This window comes from Pelobates fuscus, chromosome 10 (assembly GCF_036172605.1).
Source record: "Pelobates fuscus isolate aPelFus1 chromosome 10, aPelFus1.pri, whole genome shotgun sequence".
In the NCBI taxonomy this organism is placed as follows: Eukaryota; Metazoa; Chordata; class Amphibia; order Anura; family Pelobatidae; genus Pelobates; species Pelobates fuscus.
Window position 1 is genome coordinate 72,964,894 of NC_086326.1, and position 26,039 is coordinate 72,990,932.

Sequence of the window (26,039 nt, forward strand, 5' to 3'; positions counted from 1 at the left end):
TGTTTGTACCCAGGGACTCCTCATGTTGTCAGTGAATGCCATTGTACAATCGCATATAAGCTTGAACACTAGGTTATTAGCCTAAATCACCCGCTCTTAGTTAACGCTTAAACGTGAATCGCCTATTAACTGAAATCGAAACAGAATATGCAAACTAATTTGTACTTAATCGCAATATATTTAAGAATGTGCTATATAATCAAAGGCTTCTAAATGTTACGCTACTTTTATTTTATTGTTATTGTTCAGGCGTAATATAGGCATGCATTTCAACAACTAGTCTGCCAAACATAATATACTGTTACCTCTGCTAGCTTCACATTTAGTTGATCAACTCACTATGCTCTTAATGCCTATATGTCACATTACATGTAAGCTACAGAATTTATCACCTTAAGCACAACTAGTTATGTTCAAGGCATGTTATACCATAAAAGCGATGTCTAATAGTCTGATATCTTCATGTAATATAAAAATGTGCTGTATAAACTGTCACACCTTGATATGTCATGGAAATGCTTGTAGATGCTGTCGTGGCTCTGCACGCTTGATGTCAAACTATGCACGAGAAAAATAAAGAATTTAAAAAAAACAAAAAACTTTCCCATTGGCAAATGGCCCCGATAGGTAAAACTTACTTGTTTTAGGTTTGATGTCTTCATTTAAAAAAAAAAGTATTATGTTTTATTTAACCCCTCTTTATTATTATCTATACATATGCTTTGCTTACAGACATCATAGTTTACCTTCTTATTTTTTTGGGGTTGTTTGTGTTATTTATCATTACACAGCCATGCCAAAATTAACAAGTCCTTCCAGTATAAAACGCAGTGCCTACTCATTGCGTGCTATGGCTGTGATGCCACTGTGTGTCAATTGGGAACGAGAGAGGGTGGTTGGGGAAGTGGCTGGTGAATGCAGGCCTTGCAACTGTCCCACTTTAAGCAGGACAGTACCGATTTAGGAGTCCTGCCCACCGTCTAGCTTCAATCCCCTGGAATCCCACATCTGGGGACAGTCAGTAGTCAGTAGGCAAGCACACCCTATTTGTAGACAGGCCATTGTACGCATTGCTAGTGACGTGGGTAACCTCACTAATGACTCCACCCGTCAGAGCCATGACCACCCCATCCTGATTTTACCTCCAAATTTTTGAGAGGTATTCGAATACGTGTGTCCATTACCCAGTTAGTATCACAAACAATGCACACTGGGATGACAAGCGGCCTAACAGGGCAACCAATCATGGCTTTCCATATACCAAGTGCTGCAAAATCCCTCAAATATTGGCTTAAGCCCCTAAAATCCACTACAAAGTGCCTAGACAATCATGTGGTTGTGGTGCACTTTCCCTCTGTCCTTTCAACACTTAGTGACACAGACGGTCTTTTCAGTGACCGGGAAGACTGAATGGAAATAAAGTGCCACAGTGTGACTAAACAGATTTGTGAGTATAACTACTGATGCATTGAGGAAACCGCCATGGTCAAACTTGTATAGTTGCTAAATGTACAATTGCTATGATTCATGGCGATTTAAGTCGTACCTTGTTCTTCTTTAGAGACTTGCGCAATAAGTCCACCACATCTGTTTCTAGAACGCCTCGTGCTTTAAAATCTTTGGACCATGAAAGTAAGACCCCCTTAACACAGAACCACAGAAAGGATTAGTGAACATGAAACACCAATAAATAAATACATTTTAGACTATTTTGTAAAACTCCTTAAAAAGCCTAGAAATATCACCATAATATATATCAGCCAGAGTGAAAATCAGAATAAAGAAAATGCATAACCCACTCATGGGATAACTCCGTAAAGTGTGCGAATTGTCAGGAATTCTAAATTAATTTCAAATATTTCAGACATGCCCTTACCTCATCTAATTTGCTTTGTTTACAAGGAAATGAAAATGTAAATCCAAGAGGAAGCTTCTCTGTTATATTTTTTTTCTTCATGAATTCTCCCAGACATCCGGCAACATAATCAAATAGCTAGAAGAAAAAATATTAAATTTCTGTTACAAGCAGAACCAAAGAGACGTAAAACCATGACAAATTCTCACCCACTAGTTGTGCTGTCTGGACACGTTCTAAAATGTCTTACCGTATAATGTTTACACAGATTCAATCGTTTCTAATTCATTTATGAGTTATAACTGAATTTTGGGGGGCGTGTCCTGACCGTTGAGGAAGATGGCAGCATAAATCTGTAGCTCCCTCTTCCCTGCATTATCAATCTGCTACCATCCGCTAGCTCAAAGAAATACCCGACTCCAGAGAACTCACAACTCCCACTCTGCATAGCCAGCCACCGCCCAGCAAGATGGGAGGTGGAAAACAAAAGAAAGAACAGACTCCATCGGTCGCCTCACTGTTCCGCCCACAGCAAGAACGTCAGCTATCTTGCCACCAGCTAACAAAGGAATTCTGCACAGACTCCGGTGAGTGCGGACACTCAAAGGCCCCAGATGCACCCCTGACTCTGCACGATCTACAATCCATGCTCAGAGAAGCCACCGCAGACATTAAATCACACGTGGCAACGGAACTGGATAAAAAACTCTCAGGCCTCAGAGAGGACGTAGACTCCCTGACAAACAAGGCCGACCACATAGAGACATGCATGAAAGACCTTACCACCACCTCTCAATCCTACACACAAGGTATAACATATTTACATGCTAAAATAGAGGCTTTGGAGGAGCACCTAGAGGATCTGAATAACAGATCCCGAAGAAATAATATTCGGATTCGGGGCCTGCCTGAGACAGTCACAGCAGAAGGCCTACAAGACACGCTAACTGGCCTGTTTAAGGCTGTCCTACCCGAGGCCACCCCACAAGACCTCCTCATAGACCGGGCACACGGGGCCCTCAGACCGCCAGCACTGAACCCGGACGCCCCAAGAGACGTCGTAGTCCGCCTACACTTTTTCACGGTCAAAGAAAGGATCTTTGCTATCACCAGAACCACCCCACCACAACACCGAGGGGCCCGCCTGGCCTTCTACCAGGACCTGGCCCCCTCTACCTTGAAAAAACAGAGGGACCTCAAACAACTCACCAACACACTTCACCACCAGGGTATCAGATATATGTGGGGCCATCCATTTAAACTAATAGTGCGGAGACCCACATACTGACTAACCCCGCCAAAATGATCCCGTTCGCAGACTCTCTGGGACTTACCCTGCTACCCCCGTCGTCAATGTCAGCGACCGGAACCGGCAGCACACGGAGAGACCAGCGTGAAAGATTCTCCAGATCCCCACATCGCACACCACGCAAGAGAGCTCCACCACCCTTAGAAAATGGGGACTAAAACGCAACCAAGTTCCCCTGTGAGCCACCAGGGCAACACGGACACATGGCTACTCCCTCTTACACACTGGGAACCAGAAACCTGAGCGAATCTACCCACCCGAACAGACGATCAACCCATCTCAGCGGCAAGCAACCCCACTGGGCCCAGACTCAATCCCAAGGATTTCACTCCCTGAAAAAAAGTACAGCAAATCCTATAAGCCGGCTCTCACCTCCAACCCAGGCAACAGAAGAGCCAGCACCTGCCACGGACCTCCGCCATCCAACCACCCCAATACTTTCACCCACTAACTACCGTGGAAAGCTTAGACTGACATACACTGCTCTTCACACCCATAACGCCTAGAAAGATATCCACACGAAACCACAAGGAGCACCGCACCAACGGGAGACCTACAAAGACGCGCCTGAAGTAACCGGGACCGGCAGAACTCCTTAAACACAAATATGGACATGGCAGTGACCGGTAAATGGGCATAGCCCAGGGCAGGGGAGACCACGGGGACTCTAAACGTAATGTGCCTTAATTGAAAAAAGTTTTTTTTTTTTTTAAAGCAACTCGCTGCAGTATGGCGTACGCCAACTTAAAGGGACCACACACCACCAAATGTTACGTATATTGCCTTAACGTAACCTCAAACAATTTGAATTGCTAAATTGTGATTTTGAACTCGCCAACTGTTAAATTCCCCCACTGTATCCATGGGTGATTCGCCCTACAGCTAGACACATATAAACCCGTACGCCACCCACTACCCCCTTGAGCTCAGCTAACCCCCATCGCACCAGATCCCACCACGCAACCACGCACACCACGCACAAATACCCCCCTCCCAAACCTCAGGTCTACCCACTGAAACGACGCGGCAGGACATCGGGGCTTATCAAGCTGGGACCCCAACACAGGACACCCAAAGCACAATGGTTAAGAAGAGCGAAAAAAAGGGGGGGAAAGGTAAGGGGGGGGGGAAGGAAGAGGAAGGGAAGGGGGGAAACAAAAAAAAAAAAGAGAGAGAGAAAATGGAAAAAGGGGTAAGAGAAAAAGGGAAAACACAAACACGCTGAACTGCGCACCAGCATTACCTCATTGAGCTCACCCTGAATCACCACGAGCAATAGCTGGGGATGAGGCACTACTAACAATCCCCAAACATCCCCAGGCACAGATCTGCACAGCCTCCCCCTGAGGTTAAAAACCCCTATACCAACCAGACACGGGGACGCAAGAAATGCGTTACACCTGGCCCAAAAATCCGAGCACCACGGGGATGAAACATCCACACTCCTTAATCAGCATCACTACACACACACCCACTTCCGGCTCTACCCCCCCACAACCCCCCAACGTGGGGACCCCCTTAGGCAACATCAATAGCATCTCGCCCAAAGACCACACAACCTAGAGGGAAACCTATTCAGCTCACAGGGGAATCAACTTGGAAAGCACACCTGTATTTAGTTCTATGTTACGATCTGTTATGATATGTTATATGTTGATTATTGCTATATGTTGTTAAATACAAATGTTCCGCACATGAGCATGACTACAACAAGACACCACCACCACAACACCTACCATAACTACTATGCTTGACATCGAATGGCGATGCGGTGCACACCCACTTCAGCTCCTACGATACTCTTGTCAACTACTAACAGTTCTCTACCCACAGACGCTGAACCAGAGCATACTCCAGCGCATAGATACACCGGGAAGAGGGAGACGTTGAAGTAGACACAGACGCACGACTGCCTACTCACTCCCTCCACTACCTACCGACCATCCTCAATAGACAATCGAGGACCCGAACGGACACTCCAGACCCCCAAGACGACCTGGCAACACAAACATAAGACCAGGTTAGCACTCAGACCCCAACCTTATACATCCCCCACCACCACCACCACCTCCACCTCCACCTCTTTCCCCGCCCCCGTCTCCCCTCTGCTCCCCCCCAGATCCACTCCCCCCCCTCACCACTCCTAACCTCCACCACTTCCCCCCCACAACCAATGTACACCCCTAACCCCCTCCTGAGACAGAGACTCCTCACAACCCCAGCGGAGCCCCCCCTCAAGACCCGGCAAACGGAGCAACACTAAACCCGCACGCGTCACGTGCATATCGATTAACTGCAAAGGTCTCAACAACCCAGCCAAAAGGCATCGCCTTCTCCGATGGGCCAATCGCTCTAACGCCGACATAATCCTACTCCAAGAAACCCATTACGAACAGACAAGGGCATTCCCCCTCCTGAGCAGGCACTATAGAGCGTGCTACCTAGCAAACTCACCACAGGGCAAAACAAATGGGGTAGCCGTCATGGTGCGCAAAACCTGCCCCCTAACCTTCATGCGCACAGTAACCGACCCTCAAGGCAGAGCATAACATTAGCAGGGCAAATAGGGCCTCATAGATATGCCTTCTCTTCGATCTACGCCCCCACCCTTCCTGACACCAAATTCTGGAACACCTTCCAAACGCACCTACGCCTTTTCTCCTCCCACCACACAATCATAGAAGGGGACTACAACGCCACTCTATCACCCGAACTAGACAGAAAACGACAAAACGCTCCACTCACAAGGCCACAACCCCCTACCCGAAACGACAAAATACTTCAAACATTTGCCGCCCGTACACAACTCATAGACGCCTGGAGTATTCTCCACCCCACCGAGGCTGACTACACATTCTACTCAAACCCACACTCATCCTACTCACACATAGACATGTTCCTCACTTCCCCCTCCCTACTCCCACACATCACAAACGCAACGATCGGATCAATCACCTGGTCAAACCACGCGGAACTCCTCCTCTCCTTTACCCTCCCACACACAACCAGGAACTGGACATGGAGACTTAACCCCATCCACCTCCACAACACGACCATCAAGGAAAAACTCCAATCCGACATAACAGAATACTTTGAAACCAACAAAGGATCCGTCACATCCGCATGCACCCTCTGGGCAGCCCATAAAGCGGTCATACGGGGTAAACTGATAGCAGCAGCCTCAGCACATAAAAAACAACAGCTGAAAACACTAGAAACACACCTTACAGCTCTGAGAACACTGGAACATCAACACAAAACTGACCCAACACCCGCCTTACTGTCCCAAATACAAACACACAGACAGGAGATACAAAAATTTATGGCACAAGACTCCAAGAAAGCCCTCCAATGGACCAGGCAGATGTTTTACGAAAAATCTAATGAGGCAGACTCACTCCTGGCCCACAGACTCCATAAAAGGACACACAACAAACATATCTCCCAAATCCAAACACCAGACGGAATAAAACACACACTCCCGAATCAAATCGCGATAGTCTTCCAAGAATATTACTCCTCCCTATACGACCACAATCCCGAATCGAGACACAACCCTTCCCAAATACGAGACAGAACAAACACTTTTTTACGCCAAATCCCTATGCCCACGCTCACTGATGCAGGGAAACAGGCGCTCAGCACACCTATCACACTTGAAGAAATAACACAAGCCATGAAAACTCTCAAACCCAACAAATGCCCGGGACCAGACGGGTTCTCCGGGCTTTACTATAAAACATTTTCAACAATACTCCAACCACAACTATTGGCCTTATTCACAGCCCTAATGGACGGAGATGCCCCACCCTCAGATCTGCTCCAAGCCAATATATGCCTACTCCCCAAGCCCCACAAGACACATACAGACCCCGGACACTACCGACCGATATCACTGCTGAACGCCGACATTAAGCTATTCACTAAAGTACTAGCCAACCGACTGCACCCTTTCCTCCCCAAACTAATCCACCCGGACCAAGTCGGATTTATCCCACACCGTCAAGCGTGCGACAACACTAGAAGAACATACAACCTAATTTGGACAGCAAACCACCGACGACAGCCTACTCTACTCTTCTCCCTAGACGCCGAAAAGGCATTTGACCGGATCCTCTGGCCTTACCTGTATGCCACCCTAGACAGAATGGGCTTCCCCGAAATCTTTGTAGGGACCATAAGAAATATATATTCCCACCCCACAGCAAACCTCCTCATACCAAATGCCCAACCCCCCTCCTTCACAATACACAATGGCACACGACCGGGCTGCCCCCTATCCCCCCTCCTTTTCGCCCGATCACTAGAACCCCTCCTCCAAAAAATCCGCCAGACAGAAGCCATCTCCGGCATCCGAATACGAAACGAGAAATATAAAATAGCGGCCTATGCGGACGATCTACTACTCACGTTGACAGATCCTGTCATCTCCTTACCACCACTAATAGCCCTCCTAGACGACTACGCCAGCATATCGGGATACAAGTTTAACCTCGATAAAACCGAAGCCCTATCGCTCCACATCCCCACAGACGCCCTAACAGTACTAAAAACGGACTACCCGTTCCGCTATGAGACACAAAGCATACAATACCTGGGGACACATCTACCGGGAGACTAACAGCTCACATACCAGCTTAGCTATCCCCCACTACTAGCAAAAGCCACCCAAAACCTAAACACCTGGCAAAACCTGACCATCTCATGGCTAGGCCGCCTGGCTTCAGTCAAAATGAATACTGCCACGTTTCCTCTACCTCTTTCAGGCCCTACCCATACCCATTTCCAGAAACTATTTCAAAACCCTTCAATCTTGAATCGACAAATTCATATGGGTGGGGAAGAGGGCGAGAATTAAACGCGCAACACTTTATATACCACATAAGAGAGGGGGCTTGGGACTCCCTAATCTTTGGGACTACCATCAAGCAGCTCAATTAGCACAAATCCAGAACCTACACGCCCCAGCGGGACTGAAACTATGGGTCGACATCGAACACGACCTATTCGGTCGAGACTTCCCCTCCCTATACCTTTGGCTACCAAGGCAGGACAGACCACAGACACCCCCCCCCCCCCCACGTCACCAGCACTCAACTATTCAATCCAACTCTGGGACAGGATGACCCGAAAATACGACCTCATCAACACCCCATCCCCCTTAACTCCAATCCTCCGGAACACACAATTCCAACCCGGGATGACGCCCCAACACTTCACGAGATACGAAGACAACGATCTGGTCCGATTTTACCACTTATTCCGCGGACAACACCTCATACCATTCACAGACCTACCCAACAACACCCCATTCACGACCTTCGACCACTTCAGGTTCCTGCAAATCAGGAGCTTTCTAACCCACCCACTCAACCAAAAAACAGCTACCACCACGCTCACTTCCTTCGAGAAAATGTGCATGCACACCCAGATACAACGAGGCCAGATATCTACTATATACAGCATCATACACCACACCAGCACACCCGATGCCCTAGCGTACACCGCAGCATGGGAAAGAGACATAGGCCCTCCCACAGACCCAACAGACTGGCAAGACATATGGGAAGCCACAGCGGCGATCTCCATATGCGTAACACACAAAGAACAAGCATACAAAACCTTGTTCTGCTGGTACATCACCCCCCTAAGACTGAAACAAATACGCATAACACCCTCCTACCGATGTTGGAAGGGATGTGGTGAACAAGGCACGTACATCCACCTGTGGTGGAACTGCCCTCGCATAGCCCAACTCTGGCAGGAAATAATCCAAATGGTCAATGGGGCATTACACAGCAACCTCCCTCAGGACCCATGGCTCTTATCAAAACCCCATGCTACCCTAATGAGGGCCCAAAACAAAATGTTGGCTCGGATCGCACTGGCCACCCGGAGAACCATCGCCAAACACTGGGGAAGCAACACTGTCCCGGCTGCACCAGAGGTGCTAAGTAAAATATACGAATCGGTAGAAATGTACAAACTATCAGCACTAATCCATGACACCACAAACTCACACCATAAAATATGGGACCCATGGCTAACCAGGACCATACTGGCACCCTAGCCCCACCAGACCCACAAATTGACCCCATCAGCCAAGAACACATACCACCTCTCTAGGCCTCCCCTTCCCCCCACACACCAAACCCCCCCATTACTCCCCTCGGCCTACCACACACCTTTCCACCCTCTTTATCCCTTCTCCTCCCACCTCTACCCACCCTCACACCCGGGGAGGATCCCCTAATGCATCCAACAGACCATCATAAGAACCCACCTACCCCGCCCAAAGGACGGACAACCCCTGCGCAACACCCCCCCCACCGCCCTACCCCCACTCAAGTAGGGACACACAACACTTTAAAATTCATCTAATTGATGTGGCTGAAAATCACTTAAATTCTGTGAGTGTGACATAAATATAAGGGGATACTTGTGAATTTACGTTAATCCCCTATGAGCGCATTCTTTCTTTTATTTTTATAGGTCTAGGTATATTCTATTTTGTTTCCACAACACTAAATCACCCTACGCAACAGGACAATGACAAGAATGTTCAGGAAAACCACACGACTGCAAGACGACAAGCTCACCCCCACCCGCGAGACACACGAACACCTCAAGGTCCACGAGACACAAGAGTTACAACATGGGGACCCAAGTTACGACCTACATGATCCTAACATATAAATACAACAACTTTCTCTGCACTGTTGATATCAGGAGATACACACTGTGAATGACTCAGACTCACAATACCAAACTTTGTACTCCCCAACTGACCCCATACCCTTTAGATACCTCAACCCACACCCTGAAACTGGGAGAGAACACAAAACTCAGACACAAAATAAAGAACCCATAATAAATGAACAAGATAACCCTCCACCCCTTTGTACCCTTACTGAACCCTTAGACCACAGTATAACAATTCTGATCAAATGACAGAAACATATAAACACGCTGAAGACACACAAAAACTATTGCTATTAAACAATTGTAACTATGAAGTGCAACATAACGCAGACTCAACTAAATGTATATGTATATGCTATGTAAACTGAATGACAAATATTGTCCCCTTGTTTCCTTCTCTTCTCCTGTGTATAGATTGCTTTGCAGACAAATGTAGTTACAAAATGCTTATTTTTAACTTTTTTTGTTCAGTCTTGTTAAAAATGCAATGCAATTTTTCTCACATACAGTAGTGACAAAAAGAGATAAAAACAGTCATATACCTCGCTTATAGGTGTTTGCAACGACTCTGAAGGCATTGCTCGCATTACAGATGACTAAATATATGGCAAAAATGTCTGCATTGCGCACATTGTCTACATAGGGTAAATGCAGCTAAATTATATAATTCTAAAATAACTTCTAAAGCAATCTTTATCAGTCTCTAGAATGCTAATGTGATGCTAACAGGGAAATGGTAGATTTCATTCACTCATCCCCCTTCCTGACTGTAGGAATGATATGACACATTGAAACTTACTGTACTAGTTTGTGTAATTTTACATGAATAATATAGCGACCAGTGGATTCTGGCAAATTTTTTCCCCCCTACAGGCTGGTAATCATAACTACTGTATAAATGAAGGTGAGTGAAGCTTTATGGACTAAATGTCATTCTGCATAAATGAAAATAAAATCATTGATATTCCATTTGACTAATGAAGTGGTTAAGAAACTCTAATACTTGTTTCAAAACCAATGTGTTGTTTTTTTTTAATTGAAGTAAAAAAAATCCTATTAAAGATGTAATACTGTTAGGTCTGTCTCACACACACGTTTTATCAGCTTTTATGGTAGCACCGCCTATGGGAAACAGCCCACCCACACAAACTTACTTCAGCTCCACTTCCTGTTCTTATCTCACTGGGCGTTGGGTAGAACTGGCTATCCATCTGCACGGTCTGCTTTCCATCTTCAGATACTTTCACCCTTAAAACCCGGAACTTGGAGCCTCCAAGATCAAGAGCAAGGAAATCTCCTTTTTCTGTAAGACAAAACAATAAGATTTTTTAACATTCAAAAATGGATGTATTTAAATGTCCATGGTTGGCTGGACCTGCCTTACATGCAAAAAACACCAGCTGGATTTTATTCAAGTCTGAAATGTTCCTTCCAAAGCATTCCCCATTTCTTTAATTAAGGAGCATAACATCTGCTACCACTTTTGTGTTTAGGGTTTTATTAAGATGTTCCCAGACCTAATGCCCTTCTTGTACATTGGATGTCTATCTATAATCTGGATAAGCCAAATATCATTCTTGTTTCCGTTTAGTGAGTGTCCCACCCATGAGATCCTGGATCCGAGGAGGAAACAATAGAGGCAAACAGACATGGGTGGGCTGAGACTATGATTCTACACTAAGCAGTAAGGTTCTAGATCACTCACCAGAACCGTCAGGAGTTGTTCTGACGTATGTTGGCAACATCTTGACAGAGGCAGTGGGATTTGTGTCTTTCTTCAGGCCTTTTTCCATCTCTGATTGAAAACGAGTCATGATATCAAGTAATGCTTCATCGGACAGGCGCATGTGATATAGAAACCGGTCTACCTAAGAATAGACAAGTATGAATGCTTATTCCTCGAAGTCTTGTAATGTCTTTTACATAATTTACATATAATATATGACATATTTAAGTAGTAACAAAAAAATGATATAGTGCTACTTTTATTTGTTCATTTTAGATTGATAGAGAAACATCTTGTATGTAACAGAAGTTTTGCATATTTGATTCAGGCAAATTCTGATCTGCTGAAAAATAAGTAAAAAAGTAAATTACATGTTAATGTTTTTTAGATGTACCAGAGACCCCCACAGTTTGCTACTAATTCATTGCCACTGCACATATATATAATTTCCAGTTGTGTGGGTGTACTGTTGACTTCTGTATTCTAATGACCTTTCTTTACATTACTTTATCATCCAATGTGAATTTAAATCAATCCAAAGCACTGACATCTGCTGTTGAGCCAATATTCGCATTACACACGTCCGGGTAATTTCTATAGTGTGCACAAAAAGTGTTTAGTGGGTCTAGATCAGGGATAGGCAGTCTTCGGAACTTAAGATGCTGTGGACTACATGTCCACTGATGCTTTGCCAGCATTACTACTGTAAGAGCATTATAGAAGATATAATAATAATAATAATTAATAATTATTATTATTTATATAGCGCCAACAAATTCTGCAGTGCTGTACAATGAGTGGACTAACAAACATGTAGTTGTAACCAGACAAGCTGGACGCACAGGAACAGAGGGGTTGAGGGCCCTGCTCAATGAGCTTACATGCTAGAGGGAGTGGGGTGACACAGAAGGTAAGGGTAGGAGTAGAGAAGTAGATTGGTAGAATAGTATTCGCTAGAGACTTTGTGTTTTTTTTAAATTTATTTTTTTACATTCTTTATTTAAACTTGAGGGGTAGACCGTGCCGTGTACAAAAAAGTCAATAAAGCAGTATTGTGACAACATTGGTGACATCATTGGCATCGTTAGTTAAACCGAGATCCTAGTGACCACAATGCAAATATACGAATAGTCAGGGTGAGAGAAACATAAGTAGCGGTGAGTACAAGCCTGCTTAGTGCCTATTCAATAGAGAACGTTGGACAATAGGTGCGGCTGAGTATCTCAAGTCTCGTCTGTGGTATACAGCTGGATGTCACAATCCCCGGGTGGTTACCCACTGTCTGTGGAGATCGTATGTGAACTTTGTGGTGTCCACTCCTCAAGTATTTTACCAGTCTGGGTGATTCCCGTCCGGAACGTGGTGTGTTTTTTTTTTTTTTTTAATGACCGTTGCAGGAGATGAATCAATTGGGAACTTTTAACAGTATAATTGATATGCTTTAGTGAAAAGGTGAGTTTTTAATGATTTTTTGATGATGAAGGAGTGGAGACTGGGTTGGCATCTAACAGAGAAGTGAAGAGAGTTCCACAGGAACGGTGCAGCCCTAGAGAAGTGTTGAAGGCGAGCATCAGAGGTAGGAGTATGAACAGAGGATAGACGTAGGTCTTTGGCAGAGTGTAGGGACCTAGACGGGACATACTTGTGTATTAGGGAGGATAGGTAGCTGGAAGTAGCATTATGTAGAGATTTGAAAGCAAGAACCAGAAAAGAAAGACTCTGCATTGCACAGCATTGTAGTTTTTCTTGCATAAAAATGAAATACAACATTTTATAGTGTTGCGTAAGGGGGGTAATTTTAGCCGAGATTCATGAATAAATTTAACTGGTTTTGAAGGTTCTCCTTAAAGGGACACTATAGTCGCCAGAACAATTACAGCTTAATGTATTTGTCCTGGTGAGTATATTTATTGCCTCCAGGCATTTTCATGCAAACACTGACTTTTCAGAGAAAAAGGAAGTGTTTACATTGCCCCTAGGGACATCTCCAAGTGGCCACTCCTCAGATGGCCACTGGAGGTGCTTCCTGGCTCAGTACTGCACAGTAGGCAGCACTGCCGTTCAGCGTCTCCACGCTCTGCCTGGGGACGCTGAATTTTCACTTATAAAGATGCATTGATTTAATGCATCTCTATACAGAAGTGCTGATGTTTGGTCCTGCCCCATCCCGCCTCCTTGCTGATTTTAGCTAATCCAATGCTTTCCCTATGGAAAAAAATCGGCATTTATGATGATGTCATCAAGGAGGCAGATCGAGGGCTGGGCCAGCGCCGGCGGACCCACGCGGCACTGGAAATAAGGTGAGTTTTAATTCCTTTTAAGGGGGCTGAGAGGGGGTAAGACAGCTAAATGGTGGCTTTACCACTATAGGGTCAGGAATACATGTTTGTGTTCCTGACCCTATAGTGTTCCTTTAAGATATGTATCAGGTGCTGGGGGTCACACATTGAATAATCTCATAGTTATTAAATAAATGAAGTTGGTCATTACACAAGTCTGTTAAATAATAAACACCGAGCAGTGTAGTATATATGCCGGTATATTAAAGGTTTCTCTTATTTCTCAGGAATTCAGCATTTTCAAAATATTACACCTTGCTTGCAACATCTACCTCCCTCACACTTTACATTCTTTTACACACCTCTTCCCTTTGCCAGTGACAAAGTCCAAGCTTATAAAGCCTGAAAGGAAGTGAGAGTTCAATGAAATAGATAGACTATCATAACATTACAGAGTTGCCAGATCGACATTTTCTATATCACGACTGTACCAAAATTCATACTTGGCATGAAACTCAATATTGTTCCTTATTGTGTGCTTTCTTGTTGTTTGTTATAATGTTTTAACTTTCCCAAAAAACTACAACCTTCCATTGAATACTGAGCTGGGATTATTAAACATTATGATTCTTTTTTTTTTTTTTTAAGTTGTAATCATGAAAAGATACAAACTGTAAAATAAAATATCCATTTCCTGTTCCATGTTAGCAATTAAATATACCAATTAATATGAAATATGTAATTAACAATACTTTATTAGTGTAGGTAAAATGCCTTCTGCATTGAAGCAAATAAAGCTTGCCCTTTGGGTAGCTCCCGCTCTGGTCTCAAACAAGTTTTGGCTCACATATACCATTTAAGAGAGAACCATTTTTGCATATCAGACTGATCCCACCCTAATCACACCTCCAGAAAGTTAGAGTGCTTTAGGGATTAACAGCATGTGCCCTTTGGTTTATTTTATAGAACAATCTGTACTTTTATAAATGCCTTTAGTAATGCTTCCCTCCCTTTGGAGGGTTTCCTAGCACAATCGCTTGTTGGCTAGTCATGGTGACTGCAAAATAAGATTGGTGGGAAAGGGTCGAAGATATTTTGCGCCCCATAGTATTTTCTCCCTGATGTGTGAGGTTTATACTTTTGGTGAAATTACTATGAGTGCTATGTGACAAAGCGCCACTAGGGATGTGATTCTACCAGCGATGACAGTTACCGAGACCAGGGGTCAAGCCATCAACTACAGCTACCCCAGCTGGGCTAGTCTCTTGGAGGGCTTGTCCTCCCAGGCAGGTATAGATCCATCTGCCCCTCCTGCTTCTCTCATAGAGGTATCGACCTGTCTGCCCGTCCTCCTTCTCTCATAGAGGTATCGACCTGTCTGCCCGTCCTGCTTCTCCCAGGGAGGTATCGTCCTGTCTGCCCATCCTGCTTCACCGAGGCAAGTATTGACCCCTCTGCTTGTACTGGTTTTACAAAGGCATTTGTGGCTCTCAGTACTAGTACTTTCTTAATATGTCCCCGGGACCAGAGAATAGTGCAGCCAGCAAGCAGGTCTGAAAACTCTGCTACAGAATTCCCTGAAAAAAACAGACAGTTCCATTGGGAACTATCACACAATACTTTATTTTCAATCAGGACTAGTCCCTATCCGCATTACATTATACTTATGGTGACCCACTCAATTTGATCCGTACAAAAAAATTCAAATGGGGAATTATACAGGCACTGATAATAATGCAACACAATGACTAACAAGAAATACGTCTACTGCCTGCATAAACTATAATATGCAAGTCTACCTGAATAAGCAAATTAACTAGCTTTGCCATTCAGGTAGTGAACATGATTGTTGCAACAAATAGGTGGTGCTACACAGGCCCAATAGCCAGACAGGGGACGACACAAGATATTCCAAAAATAACATTATGATACACACCCAGCACCTATAATGGGCACTGGGTGACATAAGAGTCATCCAGGGACATGAAGTGTCAGACATATACACCCAGTGATGTCACATGGCTTCAAGGAGCAGGGCTTAACCATTATAAGGAAAAACATCTACAGGAGTAGTAGGATTTAGGGTAGCCAACTAAACAAACAAAATAGCGAAACTACACTAGACTTAAAAATATGGGCAATCTTGGTGAGAATTTAGGAATAATGAACGTTGCCTCTATTTTTATGTATTCACATTGGTAACTTTTAGCCAACACATGCTGTTGAAGACACATGAAAATGTAATTGATATGATGTCTAAAGGTAATTTTAAATTCTTATTATTGCATTTCCTATGTGATCCCTTAAATGATTAATAGTTTTTATTTCTATACAATGCACATTCTGGCATAGCTCTAGTCTAGAAGATCTGAATTCTTGGTATAATAATGCCATCTATCCGAGCTAGATGAACTATTTGATAATTGAGTACTCATTATCAGGGACGTTTTAGCCGTGAGGCAAACAAGGCATTTGCCCTTGGGCGGCATTTTCCAGGGGGAGGCAAAAAAAGCCGCCCCCAAATGCCCAGGGCAAATGTCTTGTTAGCCTTGCGGCTAACTGACAAGCCGGGCAGGCTGCTGGGCGGGCAGCTGGCGAGGGATCACTTTCCCCTGAGCTGTCTGCTCAGGTCCCTCGCGCGCTGCAGAGTGATACAGGGATCTGGAATATGACGTCATATTATAATAATAATTAGGCCAGGGGTAATCTAATCGCCATCTAATATTTCAACTCAGACGGCCACTAGAGGTGCTTCCTGGGTCAGTGCTGAACAGTGTGCAGCACTGACGTTCACCGACTCCACACTCTGCATGGAGATGCTGAACTTTCCACTTAGAGATGCACTGATTCAATGCATCTCTATGAGGAGAAGCTGATTGACCGTTTGACTCCGTCCTAGCCTCCTTGACTGAGATAATCAGAATTGATGATCTCAGCCAATCCAATCCTTCCTGATGTCAGCCAAGGAGGCCAATCCAATTCTGATGATGTCAGTCAAGGAGACAAATTGGAGGCGAGGTCAAGGATGTGTGCCTGAAAGCAAGAAAATAAATTAAACATTGTTTAAGGATGTGTATAGAAAATTGAATGGGTCCTGATTCACACACAAGCAGATGGCTCCATTAATGGCTCTGCAAAATTGTCACTCATTGTAAAACGGATTTATTGATAATGGCCTGGCATGTCACTTGTCACAAAGAGAGGTTAAATTGGAAAAAAAAATATATAAAATGCCTGGCAGTACTTAATACAGGAAGGAAAAGGATAAACCAGAACCAAAAACTGGTGGAAACTTCTTAAAAAAAAAAAAAAAAAAATCCTCTTCACTAAACCAAACCAACTTGTCTTCTATGGCCGTCCTTAACCCCTTAATGACACAACTTCTGGGATAAAAGGGAATCATGACGGAATATATCCGTCGTCTGTCCTTAAGGGGTTAAAAAAGAAAAGCATTATGGCTGTAAGAGCATTAAATGAGATGTAGTCCACAATATCTGAAGTGCAAAGGTTGCCTACTCCTGGCCTAGTGTATCTAAACAGACTGCGCCCTCAAACACTTGCAGACCAGTAACTAATATGCACAGATATAGTAAATGTTTTAATATTGTTATTATTGTAAAAGGATATATTTAGCAAATCCAATGTTTACACAGCAGCTCCAAGATCACTGCCCCCTTTAATTCTGTTTATAAATTGCTATAATAAGAGGTGTATCCATGATGAAACAAACCGTGGGATGTTTATTTACTGATTTTTTTTTATTTTTTTTTTAAATAGGACACAGTCTTTTATTTAATTATGCATTTTTCTCCCATGGGGTTTATATAAAAACAGCTTGCAAAAGCTGCAGTTCTCTTCTCTGCTGCATATGTAAATCTTCTTCCAGTCACAGACTTCCCACTGCAGCTCTATGAGAAGTCTTTGCAATGTAGGTGCTCTGAGCAATTGCTGACCCTTGAGTTTAACTCCACTGACCTAGCCAAACCAGGAAGTAACGGTACCAGTTGTCTGACTGACAGCCAGGTGGGTGTAACCAGTATAATTTATAAAAGTGTTGATTTCTATTGAAATCTGCTCTTTCTGTAAAATAAAAAAGTGAACATACTTCTCACACATTAAGCATTTCAGCACGCTAAAGTACTTCATGGGCCTGGAACTTCTTTTTACAGGATCAAACATTTTCTCATCTTTTTGTAAAAATACCAGCAATGCAAAGGCACCAGTATATTTCTTTGACTGGACTCTGGGAGAGAAGTGAGAGAAATTAAGCTAGAATATCCACCTCTATCATACATAGGCACACACATTGCTCTATACACACAGTAACACACTCACTCAGAAACCGTATGCACCCAATGACACACACTGCCACACACAGTATGCACACTGACACACACGCAGCCACAGTATGCATGCACCCTCTGACAGACTGAGTGTGTGTATATTGTGTCTCAGTGTGTGTTTATAGGATTCAGAGAGAAAACACACAATGACACACACTGCTATACACAATGCACAATACTACACACAATCAGACACAGTATGCACACATTGACAGACGGAGTGTGTGTATATTGTGTCTCATTGTGTGTTTATAGGATTCAGAGAGAAAACACACAATGACACACACTGCTATACACAGTATACACACAGCACAATACTACACACAATTAGACACAGTATGCTCACACTGACACACACCGCTACACATATACAATGCTGCACATACTGTCAGACATGGTACACACACTGTACATATTTTTTTTTTGTGATTCCTCCAATTTTTTCCCCTTTTTTTTGTCACTCCCGGTGATGTTTCGTAACATCTGGTGATGTCATGTATATATAATTATGCAAATTAATAATTTTCCTAAGAAAGGTGTCAACCCCACCATTAATAACTCCAGTTTCTGGAGACCTTTAATCCAGCTGCAAACACGGCTCACAGCCCCACTCATAAAACTATATTCTAGATTTAATATACACAGAACAAAATCAAGGAGCCAACTCATTATCACATGAAATCTGGAGACACTTGTGTAGGAATTCTTGTGTCAGGATGACTCACTAAGTAAACATTTTTAGATAATGCTGCAACAAAACTTGCTGAAGTGGTTTTATGAGGAATGAGAGATAAAAGCTTAAGAAGGAAAGGGTTGGTTTATAAAGAGACGATTATTTTTGAAGGTAGAGTCTATCATTGCACACAGCCTATTTCGGAAACTAGCCCCTGAGAATAATAAAATATTTTACACTCCCCATTGTTTGCCTTTTTGTGGGTCTGTCTCACAAGATATTGTTCTTGATAAACAATAAAATTAATATCATAAGGACAGTGTGTGGCTGTACGTGACTGGATGTGTATGTGTCTGTGTGACTGATAGTGTGCATATGACTGAATGACTGTTACTGTGTGTGTGACTGATACGGTCTGTCTAGGTGTGCATGTGATTGATAGTGTGTATATGACTGTTACTGTGTGTGTGAATGTGTGTGACTGATACTGTCTGTCTAGGTGTGCATGTGACTGATAGTGTGTATATGACTGAATGACTGTTACTGTGTGTGTGAATGTGTGTGACTGATACTGCCTGTCTAGGTGTGCATGTGATTGATAGTGTGTATATGACTGAATGACTGTTACTGTGTGTGTGAATGTGTGTCACTGATACTGTCTGTCTAGGTGTGCATGTGATTGATAGTGTGTATATGACTGACTGTTACTGTGTGTGTGAATGTGTGGGACTGATACTGTGTGTCTAGGTGTGCATGTGACTGATAGTGTGTATATGACTGAATGACTGTTACTGTGTGTGTGACTGCTACTGTGTGTCTACGTGTGCATGTGACTGATAGTGTGTATATGACTGAATGCCTGTTACTGTGTGTGTGAATGTGTGTGACTGATACTGTGTGTCTAGGTGTGCATGTGACTGATAGTGTGTATATGACTGAATGACTGTTACTGTGTGTGTGAATGTGTGTGACTGATACTGTCTGTCTAGGTGTGCATGTGACTGTGTGTTTTGTGTGTCATTGCATGTGACTGTGTAAGCGGGATTAAGAGAGAAAAAAGTAGCAGTGGGTAAGAGACATACAAGGTAGAAAGTAGGGGTTAGAAGAAATATATGAGGATGGTCAGGAAATTTGAAAAAGGGAATAAGGGAGTGTGGAGTATAATGGTCCATATGAGCAGCGCCCTACTATTCAAATGTATTAGCATGATAAGACTTAACGGAAGCCAAAATGCCTCATCTGGAAAAACTCTCCAATTCAACTCTTATCAGATCAGCTATGTTGGCCTAGATATTGCAATTCCCTTACTCATCCACTTCACTAATTCACTGTCAGGATCGGGTCAGGGATCCAACACGCAGAGTACAAAGAGTAGCAGATACGTATACCGGACCTTAGAATGGCCGGACTTAACGTAATACTACGTATAGAATGGTCAGGGACAAGCCGAGGTCGAGGGAACGAGAAGACAGGTAAGCGAGAGACAAGCCGGGTCAAGGATAACAGAGAGACAGGTAAGTAATAACAAAGCCGGGTCAGAACCAAAAGACAAGAGAATACAAGAGCACTGTGTGACTAGGCTGACTAGAACCACGACAGGGCAATGAGTGAATGGGAGAAACAGAGTTAAATACCCTGGATCAGTGATTAGACCCGCCTCCGACGAGTCCTGACTGGCTCCCAGTCAATTGAGTGACAGGTTGGTCCGGACTGACGTCATGACGTCGAGCACTGTGCGTGGCGTTACAAAAGAGGACGGATCCCTCGCGGCCGGCGTGTGAGTGACTAGGGGAGCCGCGAGGGATGGAGGAAGCAGCCCTGCCGGAAGGATAAACTACTAAGTCTCTACCTCTTTCGGAGGTAGAGACCTCAGGTACCCTGACAGTACCCCCCCTCTCAGATACGCCCACCGGTTGGAAGGAACCAGGGCGAGATGGAAAACGGGAGTGAAACGCCCTGCGAAGGCGTGGAGCATGAACATCCTCTTGTGGTACCCAACTCCTCTCCTCAGGACCATAACCCTTCCAGTCAACCAAATATTGTACTCTCCCCCGGGAGATACGAGAATCGATGATGGAGTTAACCTCATACTCCTCCTGACCCTCCACCTGAACAGAGCGAGGAGGGGCGATCGTGGAGGAGAATCTGTTACAGACTAGAGGTTTCAGCAATGAAACGTGAAAGGAGTTCGGGATGCGTAAGGCAGCTGGGAGAGCTAGACGATACGCCACTGGGTTAATTCGAGTCAAGATCCTGTAGGGACCAATATAACGAGGAGCGAATTTCATGGAAGGAACTTTAAGCCGAATATTCCTAGTACTTAACCAAACTCTATCGCCTGGAACAAAATTCGGAGCCGCCCTTCTACGTTTATCAGCGTGTTTCTTAACCAGCATAGAATTGTGTAGAAGAATCTGTCGAGTCTGATCCCACAACTTCCTCAAATTGGCAACATGGACATCAACCGATGGTACTCCTTGGGAAGGAGAAACCGAGGGAAGAATAGATGGATGAAAGCCATAGTTCATGAAGAAGGGGCTTGAATGAGTAGAGTCACAAACGAGATTGTTGTGCGCAAACTCCGCCCAAGGAATCAAACCGACCCAATCGTCCTGGTGTTCGGAAACAAAACAACGCAAATATTGCTAAATTTGTTGGTTGGTACGTTCGGCAGCTCTGTTAGACTGAGGATGATAGGCGGAAGAAAAATTCAATTTGATGCCTAATTGAGAACAGAATGATCTCCAGAAACGTGAGACAAATTGGGAGCCTCTATCAGAAGTAATTTCAGAAGGTATCCCATGCAGGCGAAAAATTTCCTTAGCAAATATCTCCGCCAATTCAGGAGAAGTCAGAAGTTTAGGTAAAGGTACGAAATGTGCCATCTTGGTAAACCTATCAACCACCGTGAGGATAACAGTGTGCCTTTTCGAAACAGGCAAATCCACAATAAAGTCCATCGCCACACAGGACCAAGGTTTCTCTGGAACTTCCAGAGGATGTAGAAGACCACAAGGAAGCGAATGTGGTAGTTTAGTCTTAGTACAGACTTCACAGGCTCCGATAAAATCCTTAATATCCCTCCGTAATGAAGGCCACCAGAAATCGCACACAAATCGCACACAATAATAACAGGAGGTGCTGAGAATTTTTTTTTTTATTAACTTTAAATCCTTTAAAGATTTGTTTTTCCCAGTAGAGACCATTTTAAATGTAATGCGTAGCCAAGGGTTAAATTATCTGTTATTATTATACTCTGGTGGATTTATGTCATGTCTGCACTATTCCTATTAAACTGGCACATCAAGGAACACTTCCTATATTTCTTAGTCCTTCTACCCAAGTGCGGTGTTCATACTTTATATCTTCTATTTGATGGACTTCAGGAATTGAAACACCGGCACCCGGAAATGAATTTGGTTAAGTGTGAGAGCCTTCAATGTAAGTTGGTACTAAGGTAGGAATAGATCACTTAGAAAGTTACATCTTTTGTTTTGTCAGTCTTTATTTTGGTGTGCAACAAAAGATTAACATACAGGCTTGCATTGCCACGACAGCATCAACAAGCTTAAAGTAGACAAACATTTGCTTTCAGTGCCATGACATGAGAAACAATTGGACTTTTGTATGTGTTAAAAAGACATGCTTCGTTATATGCTATAATATAAATCTTGAAATGTTACAGGCTAGAGACGTGGAGCACAGGTTAGGTAGGCAAGTATTTTAAGTAAGATAATCAGCAAGGTGAACATGTCAAGATATAAACAGGCACAACAGAACATTTTCTTCTACCCTGTGTGCTGGATGATACAAACAAGATGGAGTAGATATATGGCACATTTTTATGTTTAAAACAGGCTAGTTACGTGGCTAGATAGTGCCGTAGGTACAGATCTGCTGGTAAATATCGCCTTTTGGTCTTTTGTGGCAGCAATACCCAGTGTGACGTGTGCCAGACATATTAGCGCGCTTAGGTGGTGGTATGCCTTTAGTTAAAAAAAATGCTACTGGGTACTTGTTATTGGTTAGAACAAGCACCTTATGCAGGCGTATCGTGCTACAGTGAGCTGGTGAAATAGAGGGGGACGTGTGACACCCCTAGCCCGCACACATATTTATATACAGGAGTTTACCGCGCTAGCTTGTGTGATCTGAGACCCTGTTATGCCCTTCACATTTTCACTTCGTTCCCTAGGTCTAAACTCTTAGGCCCATAGGTTACTGTGGTCAGGAGCCGCAGCAAGACCTCAAAAGTAAAACAATAGTAAGGAAACAGTGCTAAAAATAACATGATAAAATAGTATTAATGCAGAGGCAGAGTGGGTTATCTGCTGGGTGAGGCGAGTGGGCTATGACAGACCCTATGTCGCGTTTGCATTTTAGAGCACAAGATTAGATTGAGAGCTGAGAAAGAAGAAAGTTACATCTTCCTGATATATTGTTAAGACTGGGGCAGCGGCTTAGAAAAGCTTTGGTAGCATGTATCCCAACGATCAACAGTTTGAAAACTACAAGGCCAAAAGCCAATTTCTGTCTTACCTTTTTGATCTGATCTTCCTTTAGTTTTGTAAAGAAAAATGATACGAGGTGTACGGCAAGCATTTTTTACAAAAAAAAAATTGTTGCAATCTCAGCTGTGAAAGAAAAAAAATAATTTAAAACCCAAAAAATAAAAAACAAGGTGTCACCAACATAAAAGCACAGAGCAGTACTGGATCATTTCGGTGAACGAAGACGGTGTAAAGACAAAAGGTGAAATGATTCAGTAAGTTAGTTCAATCATTAACACTCTCTGTTATCTGAATATCGACTAAGCTGTAGGCTATAAATCATTTCCTCAGAATGTCTTTTTTTTTTTTTTTTATAATCCCACTGCCAGAAGGAACCATTCTCCCTTCTTAAATTGCATGTTTGTTCTCTGGACTGTTAAAAAATACCTTTTTATTTATTTTTCATCTTGCTTGGTCACAATTGTGTTTGAATATGGGGGTGCACGTCTGTGGAATGTTGGTGTGTGAATGTGGTCAGTGGCCCCTCATATAAAGGTGGGGGACATATATCTTTGGTATATCAGTGTGTGACTGTGGTGGTGCGTCATTGTGTGACTGTGTAGCATCAGTGTGCCAATGCAAAATGCGCAAATGCGAAGGTGTATGTGTTTGGTCCATCAGTGTGTGAATGTGGGGGTGTATTTCTGTGAATTCCACAGGACAAATGAGAGTTCGGACTGGGAGAAGATATGTCCATACACACAAAACATTACTTCAAATAACCCTCTGCGAACACCACACTGCAAACAGCCCTTATATAGAAAAACACACACACACACACACACCACCCCCCCTCACCCCGCACAGGTAGTCCCACTCCCACAAACATAAAACCCTACAAACATGCTATGCCCTGTGACACTTTTTATTATTTATTTATTTTAAATCCTAGACATAGGAACTGCGATCTTCTGGCGGTATTGAACTTGTAAGGGTGGTGCAAATTAATGACTTGCCCCTGTAAGTCTTTTGACCTTGCTATCTGCATGTTAGATGGCATTATTTCCCCCTAATACACGCGTCACTGTTCTGTAACGTTCTACATTACATAAAATTGCAGATTAATGTTTAGTGATGGTGTTTGGGTAGTGTAGGGGTTAATGTTTAGTGATGGTGTTAGGGTAGTGTAGGGGTTAATGTTTAGTGATGGTGTTTGGGTAGTGTAGGGGTTAATGTTTAGTGATGGTGTTTGGGTAGTGTAGGGGTTAATGTTTAGTGATGGTGTTTGGGTAGTGTAGGGGTTAATGTTTAGTGATGGTGTTTGGGTAGTGTAGGGGTTAATGTTTAGTGATGGTGTTTGGGTAGTGTAGGGGTTAATGTTTAGTGATGGTGTTTGGGTAGTGTAGGGGTTAATGTTTAGTGATGGTGTTTGGGTAGTGTAGGGGTTAATGTTTAGTGATGGTGTTTGGGTAGTGTAGGGGTTAATGTTTAGTGATGGTGTTAGGGTAGTGTAGGGGTTAATGTTTAGTGATGGTGTTAGGGTAGTGTAGGGGTTAATGTTTAGTGATGTGTTAGGGTAGTGTAGGGGTTAATGTTTAGTGATGGTGTTAGGGTAGTGTAGGGGTTAATGTTTAGTGATGGTGTTAGGGTAGTGTAGGGGTTAATGTTTAGTGATGGTGTTAGGGTAGTGTAGGGGTTAATGTTTAGTGATGGTGTTTGGGTAGTGTAGGGGTTAATGTTTAGTGATGGTGTTAGGGTAGTGTAGTGTAGGGGTTAATGTTTAGTGATGGTGTTGGGGTAGTGTAGGGGTTAATGTTTAGTGATGTGTTAGGGTAGTGTAGGGGTTAATGTTTAGTGATGGTGTTTGGGTAGTGTAGGGGTTAATGTTTAGTGATGGTGTTAGGGTAGTGTAGTGTAGGGGTTAATGTTTAGTGATGGTGTTGGGGTAGTGTAGGGGTTAATGTTTAGTGATGTGTTAGGGTAGTGTAGAGGTTAATGTTTAGTGATGTGTTAGGGTAGTGTAGGGGTTAATGTTTAGTGATGGTGTTTGGGTAGTGTAGGGGTTAATGTTTAGTGATGGTGTTTGGGTAGTGTAGGGGTTAATGTTTAGTGATGGTGTTTGGGTAGTGTAGGGGTTAATGTTTAGTGATGGTGTTTGGGTAGTGTAGGGGTTAATGTTTAGTGATGGTGTTTGGGTAGTGTAGGGGTTAATGTTTAGTGATGGTGTTTGGGTAGTGTAGGGGTTAATGTTTAGTGATGGTGTTTGGGTAGTGTAGGGGTTAATGTTTAGTGATGGTGTTTGGGTAGTGTAGGGGTTAATGTTTAGTGATGGTGTTTGGGTAGAGAATACACAACACTAGCCCTAACCTAAACATTTTTATGTAATTTAGAAAGTTACAGAACAGTGAAACGTGTATTATGGGGAAATAAAGCGTCAGGATAGGCACGAAACGCGTCTCGAGTAACTATGTTTTTTCATATTTTCCCCTCCCCCTCCTTCTATCAGGTACAGGTTTTTTCCTTTTTTGTATTTTTGTGTGATTGCTTCTTTATATTTTTTAACCTCTGACTCCCCTGAGGGAGATAGAATTTGCATTAATTCACGTGTGCTTGGAAGTTTTGGATTGCCCGTCACTCGTGAGGTCTGCGCATATTTTTATGA

At 43.4% G+C, this 26,039-nt stretch overlaps 1 protein-coding gene across 1 annotated transcript in view; it reads right to left on the minus strand.

The window, feature by feature from the left end:
* The window catches only part of LOC134575070 (hexokinase HKDC1-like), a 63,011-nt gene extending 39,493 nt beyond the window's left edge, over nt 1–23,518 (minus strand). The window contains exons 1-5 of the mRNA XM_063434211.1: nt 23,427–23,518; nt 11,572–11,734; nt 11,021–11,169; nt 1,877–1,993; nt 1,547–1,642 (exon numbers count right to left, since the gene is read on the minus strand). Of these exons, the coding sequence (XP_063290281.1) occupies nt 1,547–1,642; nt 1,877–1,993; nt 11,021–11,169; nt 11,572–11,734; nt 23,427–23,489 (588 nt within the window). The 5' untranslated portion in view covers nt 23,490–23,518. The remainder of the gene's footprint in view (nt 1–1,546; nt 1,643–1,876; nt 1,994–11,020; nt 11,170–11,571; nt 11,735–23,426) is intronic.
* Nucleotides 23,519–26,039: the final 2,521 nt, after the last annotated feature.